This window comes from Podarcis raffonei, chromosome 1, assembly GCF_027172205.1.
Source record: "Podarcis raffonei isolate rPodRaf1 chromosome 1, rPodRaf1.pri, whole genome shotgun sequence".
Classification (NCBI taxonomy): domain Eukaryota; kingdom Metazoa; phylum Chordata; class Lepidosauria; order Squamata; family Lacertidae; genus Podarcis; species Podarcis raffonei.
In genome coordinates, this window is record NC_070602.1 from 64,928,758 (window position 1) to 64,943,393 (window position 14,636).

A 14,636-nucleotide genomic window follows, 5' to 3' on the forward strand; every position below is an offset into this window, starting at 1 on the left:
CATTTACACCTCTATGAAATTTGCTCCCCTCTTCAGCAACTGTTGGTACCCCTCCACAAAAGAACATAAGATAAGCCTGTTGAATCAATGGCCAATGGCCCATCCAGTCCACCATCCTGTTCTCACCGTGCTCAACCAGAAGTCTGTGGGACGCCTGCAAGCAGGAAATGAGCCCAGCAGCACTCTGCCCACCTATGATTCCCAGTGCCTAGTATTCACAGATAGAACATAGCCTCCACGAATTTTTCTAATCCTCTTTTAAAGCCATCCAAATTGGGTGCCATCCCTGCATCCTGTGGGATCAATTTCCTTTTCTATGCTTTCTGAAGAAGTATTTTCCTCTCTCTGTCATGGTTCTTCCAGCATTCTGCTACATTGTCCATCCACATTTTCTAGTGTTATGAGGGAGGAATAAAAACTTTACTCTATCCATTTTCTCCATGCCATGCGTAATTTTATAAACTTCTATCATGTCGCCTCTCGCTTACCTTTTCTCTAAACCAAATACCGTATTTTTTGCACCATAACACTCACTTTTTTCCTCCTAAAAAGTAAGGGGAAATGTCTGTGCGTGTTATGGAGGGAATGCCTATGGATGGCATGCCTACGGATTTTCCTCCTCTAAAAACTACGTGCGTGTTATGGTCAGGTGCGTGTTATAGAGCGAAAAATACGGTAGTCCCAAATTCTACAATCTTTCCTCATAGGAGTTTTGTTCCCTTCCCCTTGATCACTTAAGGTGCCCTTTTCTGGACCTTCTTCAACTGTGCAATACCCTTCTTGAGGGGAGGTGACAAAAATTGTAAACAGTATTCCAAATGCAGTTCTTTCAACATTAAGCAATTAATACGGAAGGCGTGAGATGACCATTCAATGGGTGGAAATGGAACCAACCGTCAGGGTGGATGTCCTTTGTAAAGGCCTCTGGATTACCATTCTTTACAGTATATTTGTCTATACTGTATTTACACTCAGCTCTGAACTTCAGGGGCTCCAGAATCTGTAGTAAAGGTGAGACTGGGGGGAGCAAGTACTCCAGCACAATGCTTCCACACACAAAGGAACACTGCTAAGAAAAAAATGAACTAAAATTCTTAAAATGGAATCCCTGAGTTTAAGAAAGAGAAGGTCCTTGACTGATGGCCTTCCTTTTACATTTTGTACATTTTCCTGGGCTACATGGATAGGTCTAGAATCAAGAGGCCAGGCCATATTGAAAAGGACAGCAAGGCTGAAATCTTCAGTAACAACCTCACCAATATTGGCATCCTCCACTCAAGGCAGTATTTTTACTTATAGTAGAAATGTATAGAAATCAGTTTTGATACTTGGATTTGTTCCTCTGGATTAGAAATTTATAAGTATACAAGAAGTAACTATGGATAAATCTTTCAATTCACTGAGGTCCTGTCATAGTTGAGGAAAACGTATCTCGTACTGAGATACCTAAAAGCTCTCAAACAATTATTCTAATGTCTCCAATGTATGAACTAGATGGATTTCTAAAATATGCCTGTTCTTGTTTTAGTTAATAATAGCTTCTTGAACTTTTGGAATTATTTTAAATGTTTTTCTTACTTCCTGGTAACCTTGTTAATTCAGTAGTATTTAAATGGGGAGGGGGGGACCTTACTTCATTTTTCCAAGTTGCTTGTGTTTTCTCATATTCATTCTGAAGATTAAAGAACTTTTCTTCATTTTCTTTTGCCTTCTCCCTTTGCAGCTCATTATCTCTTTCAAGGGTCTGCAATAAAATTAATTATCCAAAAAATAATCAATACCACATTAATGAATTTTGATGTGTTTTATGTTGCTTGGACCTTTTCTTCTAACATGCTGAAAGTGCCATACAGATCAGTGATAATGTGCTATCACAACAATAATTTTCATAAATTAACAGAAAGGTGCTTATAGTTTAGCTAACAGGAAACAGGGGGAGGTTATGAAAAAGAAATGGCTATAAAAGGGTATAAAAATACTTGCCATTATTCAGTTTCACTGCATAAGTTTTAATGTGCTGAAAAAGTAATATAAAGTGCAGAGCTAAGAAATATGAAATGTAGCACATTCTAAACCTTTGTTTGCGAAGATAAACACTACAGCACATCCTAGAACATATTTTTATTACAATAATCAAACCTGAATTTTATTAACATTCCATATAATATAGAGTTCAGATTAACTTAAGGACTGTGAAACACCATTGCAAAAATTCCAGTCTGTAGTTTTTCTTGTTTGATTTTCCTATTTCATTTTTAAGTTGGTTCAATGAAATTAAATCTGCGTTAAAAGAATACTGGTATGCTATTCCTACTGCTACTTCACATTTACATAGCACCAGCAGTGTGCAAGGCAGTACACTAAGAAGGATTTTAAACTGCCATACTTGTCTTAACATTTCTGGATTAACTCATTGTCAGCTTTGCTGTCACATTGATAAATTAAAGTAATCTTGCATAAATCAGTAGTAAAATTCTCATACATCTCTCAGGTACTATACAATTTTGCCCTCTTCACATTTTTGAAAAATGAATAAAAGGGATACAACCCAGTGTATCCACTACCTAATATAAGATGATGTGATCAAATTTGCCAATGTAAACAGTGTTAGTGCATTTAGATAAATGGTGACTATGCACAGTTTCTGTGATTCTTTAAAACCATTTCTGGGGTTGGGAAGAGTCCATAAAAGCTCTCTTTCAAAATTAATTATTCGCTGCGTTGCCTTTTTCTACAGACAGTACTTCTGAACCTATACGACACTGAACATTTCTGAAACACTGTTGGCTATGCACACTACGGTAATTATTTGGAGAATGAAAGAAAAAAGTGTAAGATTTACCTAGAATGTGGGTAATGTGTGGCCCTCCAGATGGTGCTGGACTCAACAGCTCCAGCCAGCATGGCCGGTGGAGTCCATCTAGATTGATAGATGCCTTCGCTAATTGTGGTCGGGATACTGCACAGACAGTTTTGAATTTTGCTGTTGTTGCTTTCTTTTTAAATGAATCAAAACATATAGAATGCTTGAGGGAGAAAAGAGACCTGACGTATCCTTTCCATGCAATTATCCCTCTATATGGTTCCATTTACTGCTTGAGAGATTTTTTTTTAAAAAAAATCTTTCACAGATTTTATAAAAAAGTGAAATGTAAAATCATTTTAAAAATCAATGGAAACAGAGGTCAAGATTTGTTACTCAGGATTCTAAAACTCTTTGGCCCCGTTTGAACCAATTTCCTTTCCTGGGCCCGCATGCGTAAACCCATTCCGCTCTTTTACGAATCCAAAAAGATACACAGTTTCTGTGATTCTTTAAAACCATTTCTGGGGTTGGGAAGAGTCCATAAAAGCTCTCTTTCAAAATTAATTATTTGCTGCGTTGCCTTTTTCTACAGACAGTACTTCTGTCAGCAATCCTGCATCAATTGGACACACCTAGAATGGTCACCGCCTGTACTCCTTCTGTCCCTGCAAACACAATACGGCTCTTCTACCGACATGGCTGCAAGGCGTCCTTGCACATCTATATATTTTCAACAGGGCATAAATACACAGGCCCAGATCACATGGTCAATTACTAGATTTTATCTAAAACATATAAACTATGCTATCCAAGCCTACATACATTGCATTTAACGTACATTGTATTATACTCACATGTGGATGTCCTCTGGCCTCAGAAAGGGAACTGATGCATTGAGTGGGAGGCATGATTCCCACCACCAACACACACACACTGTAGGTAGCAGAGTATTGTCTCATACTGGTACGTGATGCCATCATTATGCAGTTTTGCTGAATGCACTGCTAGTTAAATTGCTGATAGAATTACTCTAAGCAGGTTATATTATAGGAAGATTCTTTTGTCTACCAGCATAAGAACAAATTGCAAATCTGCCAGAAAAGATGTGCAAAGTGTGCTGCTGTATTAAAGAGCCATCATTCTTTCTCTGCTATGGTCAGGCAATGGCTTCTGGAAGCATACTAGCAGAGCATAATGGATGGCCATCCCTGTTTGTCTCAAGCATCTGGTAAACAGACATATGTTGCCTCCAAACATGGAGATTTCATTCCTTTCAACTGTCTAACAGTTGTTTGTAGACCTATCCTCCATTAATTTGTCCAGTTGGGGTTTTTTTAAGCCAATATAGCAGCCATGGCCATCATCACACCTTGTTAACTAGAGGTTGCATCCACTGTAATAACCTCCAGGAACAGAAGAGAGAGTTATACATATGGATGGGATCCTTCCATGAGTGCAACTTTCCTTCCATGAATGGAAGCTCTTTCCATTCATGCAGCAATTACACTAGATGCAATCCTACTATGTCTTCTGTTGAAAAACGCCCTCATTCTGTTGCACTTAACTAGCTGCCTTTTAACTCACTGATTTGACCCTGCATTCTAGTACTGTGAGAACTGCCTTTATCTTCTTTCTCCTATTCATAAGTTTATAAACTGTTGACATGGTAACCTTGTCTAAATAGATGCTGTCTAAATAGCAACATACTCATTTTCAGACCCCTGGCATACATGCTGACTCAACAAAAAGTCTGGTTATAGTATGTTGCACACTAGGAAATCTAGTATATGAAATATGTGAGGCGCCCATTTTGTCAGAAATAGCCAGGCAGATTCCATTGCAATCAGCAGAGTATAAGCACACCTGGTCAACAGCAGTGGGGAAAGGACCCCCTTCATGATCGCAAAACTGTGCTTTGGAGAAATATGCATGGAAGAATAGTGCATATCCGAAATTACTAAAATTGAAATTTACTATAATTATCATGTTGCCTCATCCAGCTCTATGGAAAGCCACAGGATAGAGCTCAGGGTTCAGCCTGATAGGGTGACAGTCTTAAGTTCTAAAGAGCATATGACAATCTTTTTAACAAGTTTAAAATACTTTCTAAAGTATTTTAAATCTTGTAATTTGTTTTTAATGTTTTATTATAAAATGTAACCTGTCCTGGGATCTTAGGGTGAAGGGGGTGGGTAACAACGGTAACAACAACAACAACAACATTTTTTATAAAATTATTTAGCAGATTGCCGTCAAGTTTCTAATCAAGAACTATCTGACCTGACATGCTTCTTCTAGTTCATTCAATGACATTCTGGCATTAGCTTCAGTTTGTCTGCAGAGCAGTTGCTGCATATGTTGTAGAGACGCAATCATTTCCTTTTTAATAAAAGAAATGCATTCTCTTTTAAATGACAGGATTATTCTGTAAAGCTGAGCCCAACACGATATGCATATATGTTTGTAATTTCTTTATTAAAATGTTGCTATTGTTATACTTATGTAGGAAGATGGTTCAATCATAACCAGAGGCCTCCTTATCCTGAATGTCAAAGGTAAAAGACTGGGAGAATATAATGGCATATTGGCTTGAAGGTCAGAGGAGTATAAAGTAGTGGTTAATCTCATACAACTTGAAGTCTCAAACTGCTGCAGCTGAAATTCAGCCTTTTATTGCTCCCATGACTATGAAGATGCTAGACCATTCTGAGCTTCCAAGCAACATGCACAATATTGGGGGGAGGGGGAAGATTTATATAAAGATAACTAATCACAGATTCATAATTTGGTCCCATGTAATTTAACAGTCATGTCTGTAAAATTCTATTGGTAAACCTAAACAGCATTACCAATTCAGGATGTATTATTTCACATCAAATTAATATGTTTGTTGGGTCTTCAGGTTTCAGTACTAGAGATGCTCCAGATCATGCAAATTTGTATGACGCATTGTAAAAACAAGTATTAGATCACCAAACTCATTGTATATGATTTAAAGTAGTTATATAATTGAGATTCTCAATTCAAAATACACTGAAATCAAACAGCTATAATGCCAGTAGTAAAACTCACACAAATGTCATACATACATACATACATACATACATGCATACATACTAATTTAGCTTGTCTTTGAGTAGGCTTACTATTATAAAGTATTTGTGTAGTGTTTGTTTACCATTTCTATAGCAATAAAATGTTTTCTTAGTTTTCTTAAAATGCATTAGCAGATTAGGTAAAGCACAACATCCACAATTCAAGGCTACAATCTCATGCATATGTCTTTGGGAGCTGGGAGTTGAAATTTTGGTATTAAAGTGCTCCCAACCCACTGCTAGAATCTAAAGTTTCAGTTGTGATGATAAGGTCAAGGAGCATCCTTTGACTATAAGGCTGCAATCTTGCATACACTTACATGAGAGTATGTCTCGCTGAACTTAATGGGGCTTACTTCTGAGGCAAGCCACAAAATGGCACCACCGCCACCACCAGGGAAGAATGAGTGAGTGAATACCTACATTAGGAACAAGGGGAGAATGGGAGGAGACCAGCTGTGCCTCCTATTCACCTAGAGGTCGCTGTAAAGGTGGCAAGGGGGGGCTTCCAACATGGCAGATAGAACCTCCAAGGCAATGCATTCTTTGGAGACAGGATCTGCTGTCCCTGTGGATCCTGCCACCTGAAGTGGTCGCCTCACCTTGTCTCATGGGTGGGTCAGTCCTGATTCAACTGTATATCTGAGTAACCAGGGAAGGCCTTATCAACAATGGTCGTACATTCCCCCCCCCCAGGCCATAGGACTCTAAGCACTCTTATTTTAACTTTATATGGATTCATCCTTTGACAACATGGCTTAATGACTGCCATCAGTTACTTAACATCTTGGAACTTCATACTAGCTGGGCTATGGTACAAAAGGAACTGTTCAACGACCTCATTAACACAGCAAATTAAAAAAGGCCTAAAAGTATACATATCTCAGTAAACTAAAAAGTTTACTATACAAAGCTGTAATTTTAATTGCACATGTTCTTAATAAATGTCATTGATATATAATATATTCTTAATATATAAATTACCTGCTTTTCTTCCTTAAGTTGTGCATTTTCTTCAGTGAGTCTTATATTAAATTCTCTCTCCTATAAATGAAATAAACCATGTCATTGGCCCCTTATGGTTTGTGCTGCAAGCACAGCACCCCATGAGAGAGAAAGAGAGTGAAGAAAAGAGGGGTCAGATAACAGGAAACTCCTGTATACAGAGCAGTTGAGTGTAGGAGGTAATGGGAGGATGCAAAGTGCAATTGGATTGTACCCTAACAATATTATATAGCCATGTTTACCATTCAACAGTATTATAACAGATTTTACACAGAAAAATATAAAAGGATTTTAACATCCAGCATGACCATTATACTATACACTATACTATGTATAGTATAGGAACTATTAAATTAAACTACCTAGCAGTGCACTCCGCTGCATATTTACTATAGTTGCCTAGTACTATAGAATTTAAAACAGTGCTACCACACTGAAAACACCTATTAAAATATCAGTATAGATCTATTTTTATAAATTACCGGTAATAACATGAAATCTTAACTGGCAAAAAATAATTATCAAATACCATTGAATATTTTTGCTGTAGCTCTTTCAACTCCCATTCCTTTGCTGTAAGATTGAGATTTTCATCTCCCACTCTGTGCTGACAAGTGACATTGGACCTTATCAAGTCTGCTGTAACTTTCTTTAGCTCCTTAATAAGGAAACAACCATAAATAGTTCACCCAAGATTCTTTTTGCAATGCCAAACAAGACAAAACATTTTTCCGCCTCCAACTAATGCCCTTCTAAGCAAAATACAGAGACATGAATATTAATGGCATTAAATATAAATAAAATTGACAGTGACAGCTTATCTTTGAAATGATGTTTCACAGTTACAGGTCCCTTGTGTGGTTACCCATACATTTTTTACATTTTAGATTTACACTGCTTTCACAAAAATAGGTGTTTTTAATGCTTCACTGTTGACCTTTTTATAACTAGAAATAAATGAACATTGCATTAGTTTGTGGCTGATACTGTATGTTGTAATGATACCAGAAGGTCCACAAGAGCTGCTACTCTAAACAACTGACAGAAGGAGAAACGAAGATCACTAATTATTCTACGTACTCTCACTGCTTCATCCCAGAAGAGTTAAGAATACATTAGTTTAATATATTTGACCTGTGTTTACCTTTAAAATGTTAATATTTTGCAACTATATTTATTTCACAATTCTGTCTGCTGCCCTTCCTAGCTTCTTTAAAGCAACTAGTACAGCAAATAAACAGTACAGGCTTTGATCTTATTAAATTACAATGTATAGTCTCTGGAGTCATAAATATTGCATCTTTCCCCCCACCCCTCCCTCTTTTGTATGGGGTAGCCTGTTCAGTATCTCTCTCTCCTTGAGTGCTCTGACGTTTACTCAGACAAATAGCAAAGGTTATGAATGCTGTTTGTAGATAATATCAAGAATTCTTCATGATGCCACAGCACTGAACCAAGCATTCAGAATGGCAATAGTTTTATCTAGCAGCAACTAAGTTTGGTCTGTTTAACTTTTCTTCATAAAAGTGGAATTTCCCCTTATCACAATCCAATAGTTTAACTGTTCTGGACAAAATCATATAACAGTGGAAAGTAGAAATGGTTATTATCTGAGCTGCTGAATTTCATGAATGCCAAGCTACCCAAATACCCAAGCTACCAATTTAATAAAATTAATAAAATGCAGCTAATTTTTGAAAGGATTTTAAAAGGCACCATATGCCAATTAGAAGCTGTACACCTTATTAAAATGCAAAAAAAAAGAATGCTAAACTATCGTCATAAACACTGATCTCATTCTCACTCCTCCCCTCCCCAAAAACCTGTCGGTATGGAAAATAAACACTCAAATTATTGTGGAAATTCTGTTTCTTTTTTGTATTGGCATCTATTTGCCTGTTGATGATGGGGAAGGGTTCTAAAGAGCTTAGAGAGGTTGCTCAGCTGCTATAGTTCTGGCAGAGGGCAATCTGTTCACAGAGAGTTCCAACAGTGCCCATCCACCATCAGAACAGAAGCAGTTGGCAGAACCCTGGGACCCTCTGGAGCAGATTCGGGAAGCACAGGTGGATGCATGGGAGAGGAAAGAAAGGAGACGTCTGTTTGCATAAAGTTGGGTGTTGCTCAAGCTGTTGTCTGGGCTATTTTGTTGCATAACTCTAGTAGAGGAATATAATGTACCTAGCAGTTTGAAGTGGGATAAGGAGTGACATTGCAGAAATACTGCCACATCCCCAGGAGAGATGGGAAGAGGGCAGTTTCTTTACAAATTTTTCACCACACCAGCTCCAGGTATCAACTTGCGTATGGGTTCATTGGTTTCTGAAGACTTATGACTACAGCCTGAACTGCCCACAATCTGAACAAGTATGTAAGTATACATAAAAACTGGGTGCTAATGGGATCCATGGAAAAGCCCATGCAATCATTCACTGTCAATTCACCCTTAATACATTACACTGTCTGTTTACAAATACTACCGGTAGTTGGTGTAGCCCACCTACTCTCATGAGTATGTTGCCAAGGGCCTATAAAACTATTGCAGAACCTTCCCGTTACTTTCAAGGCACAATTCTACTTGCTGGCTTTGACTTCCAAATCTCTTGCTGGCTCAGGCCTAACAGACCTGTGAGACTAATCTCTCACATAAAATCCACTGCGACTTTTAAGACGAGCTGAGCATCCGTTCTTGATTATAATCACAACGTTCAAACAGCAAGGATACAGAGGGAGATATTTTTGGTGACCACTCCTCCGTTTTAGAACACACCTCCCCTAGGGTCTGTTAAAACCTAAGTCTGCATGCCTCCTGAAAGTGTTGTAAAACTTTCATGTTTAGGCCGCTCTTAAGCAGGATTAAGCAGATATATGGTAATTTTATATTCCTATATTTCATACACATTTAATTGGATAAGTCGCGGCCTTTTCATATTTCCTTCATTTTTAGCTTTTTGCCAACCACTTTGAGAAGAATCATAGAATCATAGAATCATAGAGTTGGAAGAGACCACAAGGGCCATCGAGTCCAACCCCCTGCCAAGCAGGAAACACCATCAGAGCACTCCTGACATATGGTTGTCAAGCCTCTGCTTAAAGACCTCCAAAGAAGGAGACTCCACCACACTCCTTGGCAGCAAATTCCACTGTCGAACAGCTCTTACTGTCAGGAAGTTCTTCCTAATGTTTAGGTGGAATCTTCTTTCTTGTAGTTTGGATCCATTGCTCCGTGTCCGCTTCTCTGGAGCAGCAGAAAACAACCTTTCTCCCTCCTCTATGTGACATCCTTTTATATATTTGAACATGGCTATCATATCACCCCTTAACCTCCTCTTCTCCAGGCTAAACATGCCCAGCTCCCTTAGCCGTTCCTCATAAGGCATCGTTTCCAGGCCTTTGACCATTTTGGTTGCCCTCCTCTGGACACGTTCCAGTTTGTCAATGTCCTTCTTGAACTGTGGTGCCCAGAACTGGACACAGTACTCCAGGTGAGGTCTGACCAGAGCAGAATACAGTGGCACTATTACTTCCCTTGATCTAGATGCTATACTCCTATTGATGCAGCCCAGAATTGCATTGGCTTTTTTAGCTGCCGCGTCACACTGTTGGCTCATGTCAAGTTTGTGGTCAACCAAGACTCCTAGATCCTTTTCACATGTAGTGCTCTCAAGCCAGGTGTCACCCATCTTGTATTTGTGCCTCTCATTTTTTTTGCCCAAGTGCAATACTTTACATTTCTCCCTGTTAAAATTCATCTTGTTTGTTTTGGCCCAGTTCTCTAATCTGTCAAGGTCGTTTTGAAGTGTGATCCTGTCCTCTGGGGTGTTAGCCACCCCTCCCAGTTTGGTGTCATCTGCAAATTTGATCAGGATGCCCTTGAGTCCATCATCCAAGTCGTTGATAAAGATGTTGAATAAGACCGGGCCCAAGACAGAACCCTGTGGCACCCCACTAGTCACTCTTCTCCAGGATGAAGAGGAACCATTGATGAGCACCCTTTGGGTTCGGTCAGTCAGCCAGTTACAAATCCACTGAGTGGTAGCATAGTCAAGACCGCATTTTACCAGCTTCTTTACAAGAATATCATGGGGCACCTTGTCAAATGCCTTGCTGAAATCAAGGTAGGCTACATCCACTGCGTTCCCTTCATCTACCAGGCTTGTAATTCTGTCAAAAAACGAGATCAGGTTAGTCTGACATGACTTATTTTTCAGAAATCCATGCTGACTATTGGTGATCACAGCATTCCTTTCTAGGTGCTCACAGACTGTTTGCTTAATGATCTGCTCCAGAATCTTCCCTGGTATTGATGTCAGACTGACTGGGCGGTAATTATTTGGGTCCTCTCTTTTCCCCTTTTTGAAAATAGGGACAACATTTGCCCTCCTCCAGTCTGCCGGGACTTCGCCTGTTCTCCAGGAATTCTCAAAGATGACTGCCAGTGGTTCTGAAATCACATCTGCCAGTTCTTTTAATACTCTTGGATGCAGTTCATCTGGCCCTGGAGACTTGAATACACCTAGACTAGCCAAGTATTCTTGTACTATCTCCTTAGTTATTCTGGGCTGTGTTTCCTCTGCTGAATCATTTGCTCCAAATTCTTCAGGTCGGGCATTGTTTTCTTTATCGGAGAAGACTGAGGCAAAGAAGGCATTGAGGAGTTCAGCCCTTTCTGTGTCCCCTGTTTGCATTTCACCATCTTCTCCTCTGAGTGACCCCACTGTTTCTTTGTTCTTCCTTTTGCTACGAACATACCCATAAAAGCCTTTTTTGTTGCTTTTAACCTCTCTAGCAAGCCTGAGTTCATTCTGTGCTTTAGCTTTTCTGACTTTGTGTCTACACGTGTTGGCTATTTGTTTGAATTCCTCTTTGGTGGTTTCCCCCCTTTTCCATTTTTTGTACACATCCTTTTTTAATCTTAACTCAGTTAAAAGTTCTTTAGATAGCCACCCTGGCTTCTTTAGGCACCTTCCATGTTTCCGTCTCATTGGTATTGCCTGAAGTTGTGCTTTTACTATCTCCCTCTTAACAAACTCCCAGCCATCATGAACTCCCTTTCCTTTTAGTATTACTGTCCATGGGATCTCACCAAGCACTTCCCTAAGTTTTATGAAGTCGGCTTTCTTAATGTCGAGAAATTGAGTCCTAGTATGCTTGGCTGCTCCTTTCCGCTGTATAGTAAACTTCAGAAGAGCATGATCACTCGCGCCTAATGATCCTTCCACTTCTACCCCACTAACCAGGTCATCAACATTGGTTAGGACCAGATCTAAAATGGCTGTTCCTCTTGTTGCTTCTCCCACTTTCTGGACAATGAAGTTGTCTGCAAGGCCAGTGAGGAATCTGTTTGACCTTATGCTCTTGGCTGAGTTTGACATCCAACAAATATCCGGGTAATTGAAGTCCCCCATTACTACTATCTCCCTTCCTTTTGCATGCTTGGCCATCTGTTCCAGGAAGGCATCATCTATGTCCTCCGTTTGGCTTGGGGATCTATAGTAAACTCCCACAATGAGGTCACTGTTATTCTTCTCTCCCTTAATTTTGACCCAAATGCTCTCACTTTGGCTTTGAGGTTCTAAATCTTGGATCTCTTCACAGGTATACACATCCCTGACATATAACGCCACTCCTCCTCCTTTCTTGTCTGGTCTGTTTCTCTGAAATAGATTGTATCCCTCCATTATTACATTCCAATCGTGGGACTTATCCCACCAGGTTTCAGTGATTCCTATTATGTCATATTTAGTTTGCTGTACCAAGAGGTCAAGCTCGTCTTGTTTATTTCCCATACTTTGCGCATTAGTGTACAGACATTGAAGTCCATTAATCATTCCCCCGTGTCTCTTATTTAAGGATTTTTTCCTCCCACCACTAGGTCTGCGTGCTGTTTGCTCCATTCGGTCTATGACATTTGGATGATCATCTTCATCAATTGATAGACTCCTACCTTCAGGAGCACTGTCTCCCTCCCCCACATTAGTCAGTTTAAAGCCCTCCTGATGAGGTTTCTGAGATTTTTTGCAAAAACATTCCTCCCAACCGTTGTGAGGTGCAGCCCATCGCTTGCCAGAAGTCCATCTTCAAGAAACTGCATTCCGTGATCTAAGAATCCAAACCGTTCCTGTTTACACCATTTGCGAAGCCAGTTGTTCACTTCCACTATTTTTCCCTCTCTCCCTGGGCCACGTCGTTCAACTGGGAGGACAGATGAGATGACAATTTGTGCATTTAATTGCTTCAATTTCCTGCCCAGAGCCTCGTAATCTCTTTTGATCTTCTGGAGGCTATTGCTTGCAGTGTCATTGGTTCCCACATGAACCAAGAGGAAGGGGTATTTGTCAGTGGGTTTTATGATTCCTTGCAGTCGTTCAGTTACATCTTGGATCTTAGCCCCGGGGAGACAGCACACTTCCCGAGACATCTTGTCAGGCCCACAGATCACTGCTTCTGTTCCCCTCAGTAGGGAATCCCCTATCACCACTACACGCCTCTTCTTAGGTCTGGTCGGGGTTCTTCCGTGAGCTGTCCGTTCCAAGGTCGCCTGCACATTCCCTGAGGACTGCCTTTGCTGCTCGTCTTCATATTCCTGATCGACTGTAATGAGGGAGAGATCCTCAAATGGAGTCTGCTCTTCGTCTTCCATGCTAGGGGAAAGGACCTCAAAGCGATTGCATATTTCTAAACAATCAGAGCGAACCCTGGGCCTCCTACTTCTTTGAGTCACGTTTCTCCATATATCTGGCTCCTGTGTTGGTGAACTAGCCTCCTTCTCAGGGGAGTCCCCTGTCTCCTCCTTGGTGGAGACGGTGTGCTCTGTTGCTTCCAAGAAGAGCTCCAGCTCTCTAATTCTTTGGAGCGTAGCTACACGTTCCTCCAGTTGCTGGACTTTGTCTTTTAAGAGGGCAATCAACATGCAATTGCTGCAGGTAAAGCTGCCTGCAACCTTTGGCAAGATGGCAAACATTGCGCAGGAACCACAGGCGACTGCAGCTGTTCCCTCATCCTCCATCTTGAGAAGGTGTCGTTGGGGGTGACTACAGCGGTCACAAGAAAACCCTTTTTGTTCCTTCTTCAGCCGCTGCCCTACAATCTCTGTAGGCATTGTGGGTAATGTAGTTTCCTAAACGTGGGTATAGGGAAGGGTATAGGACGCGTTCGATACACTCGCGCGCCTTCGCACAATGCCTTCTGGCTATTGTAGTCCTTCCTGTTCCTGCTGCTCGCGTTGCCCTGCCTGTGTTAGGTGAGGTCTCCGCGAGATCAAAGGGCTATAGTCTCAATGTCCTTGATACATCTACTTGCGGTTCAAGATTGCTCTTAGTCGATTCCTCCATGTAAGGGGCAGAGGTGGTGGAAGGACACCAGTGCAGGCACCCGTGAGAGGCACAAGAGAGGGTTAGAGGCTCCCTTTAGATGCAGTGCTCTTCAGCAGCGGTATATTTCATGGCTCACGGCTTTCCATTAATTTATCCGGGCTCTCATGGGTAGGGAACTTCGATAGGAAACCCTATCGAACCCTATCTTTCCTTCGATAGGAAAGAGGTGGGATAGATATATAATTAAATAAAATACAATACACCTACCTCTCTTAGGTTATCCATCTCAGACTTTTGTCTTGCGTTCACTGCTCTCAATTTCTTATTGAGTTGAATTGCTTCCACAACTTATGAATGGGTTTGGATAAGATAAAAAAATTAAAGAACTAATATTAAAATACTTTTATGTCTGAA

The 14,636-nt window shown here is 40.4% G+C and overlaps 1 protein-coding gene across 7 annotated transcripts in view; it reads right to left on the reverse strand.

Moving 5' to 3' along the window:
- Positions 1–14,636, reverse strand: part of CCDC73 (coiled-coil domain containing 73) — a 60,639-nt gene that overhangs the window by 8,936 nt on the left and 37,067 nt on the right. For all 7 annotated transcript variants that reach the window (XM_053390268.1, XM_053390245.1, XM_053390276.1 and 4 more), the window contains 5 exons: positions 14,490–14,569; positions 7,436–7,564; positions 6,886–6,945; positions 5,087–5,185; positions 1,634–1,744 (listed from right to left, as the gene is read on the reverse strand). In XM_053390268.1, coding sequence (XP_053246243.1) covers positions 1,634–1,744; positions 5,087–5,185; positions 6,886–6,945; positions 7,436–7,564; positions 14,490–14,569 — 479 coding nt within the window. The remainder of the gene's footprint in view (positions 1–1,633; positions 1,745–5,086; positions 5,186–6,885; positions 6,946–7,435; positions 7,565–14,489; positions 14,570–14,636) is intronic.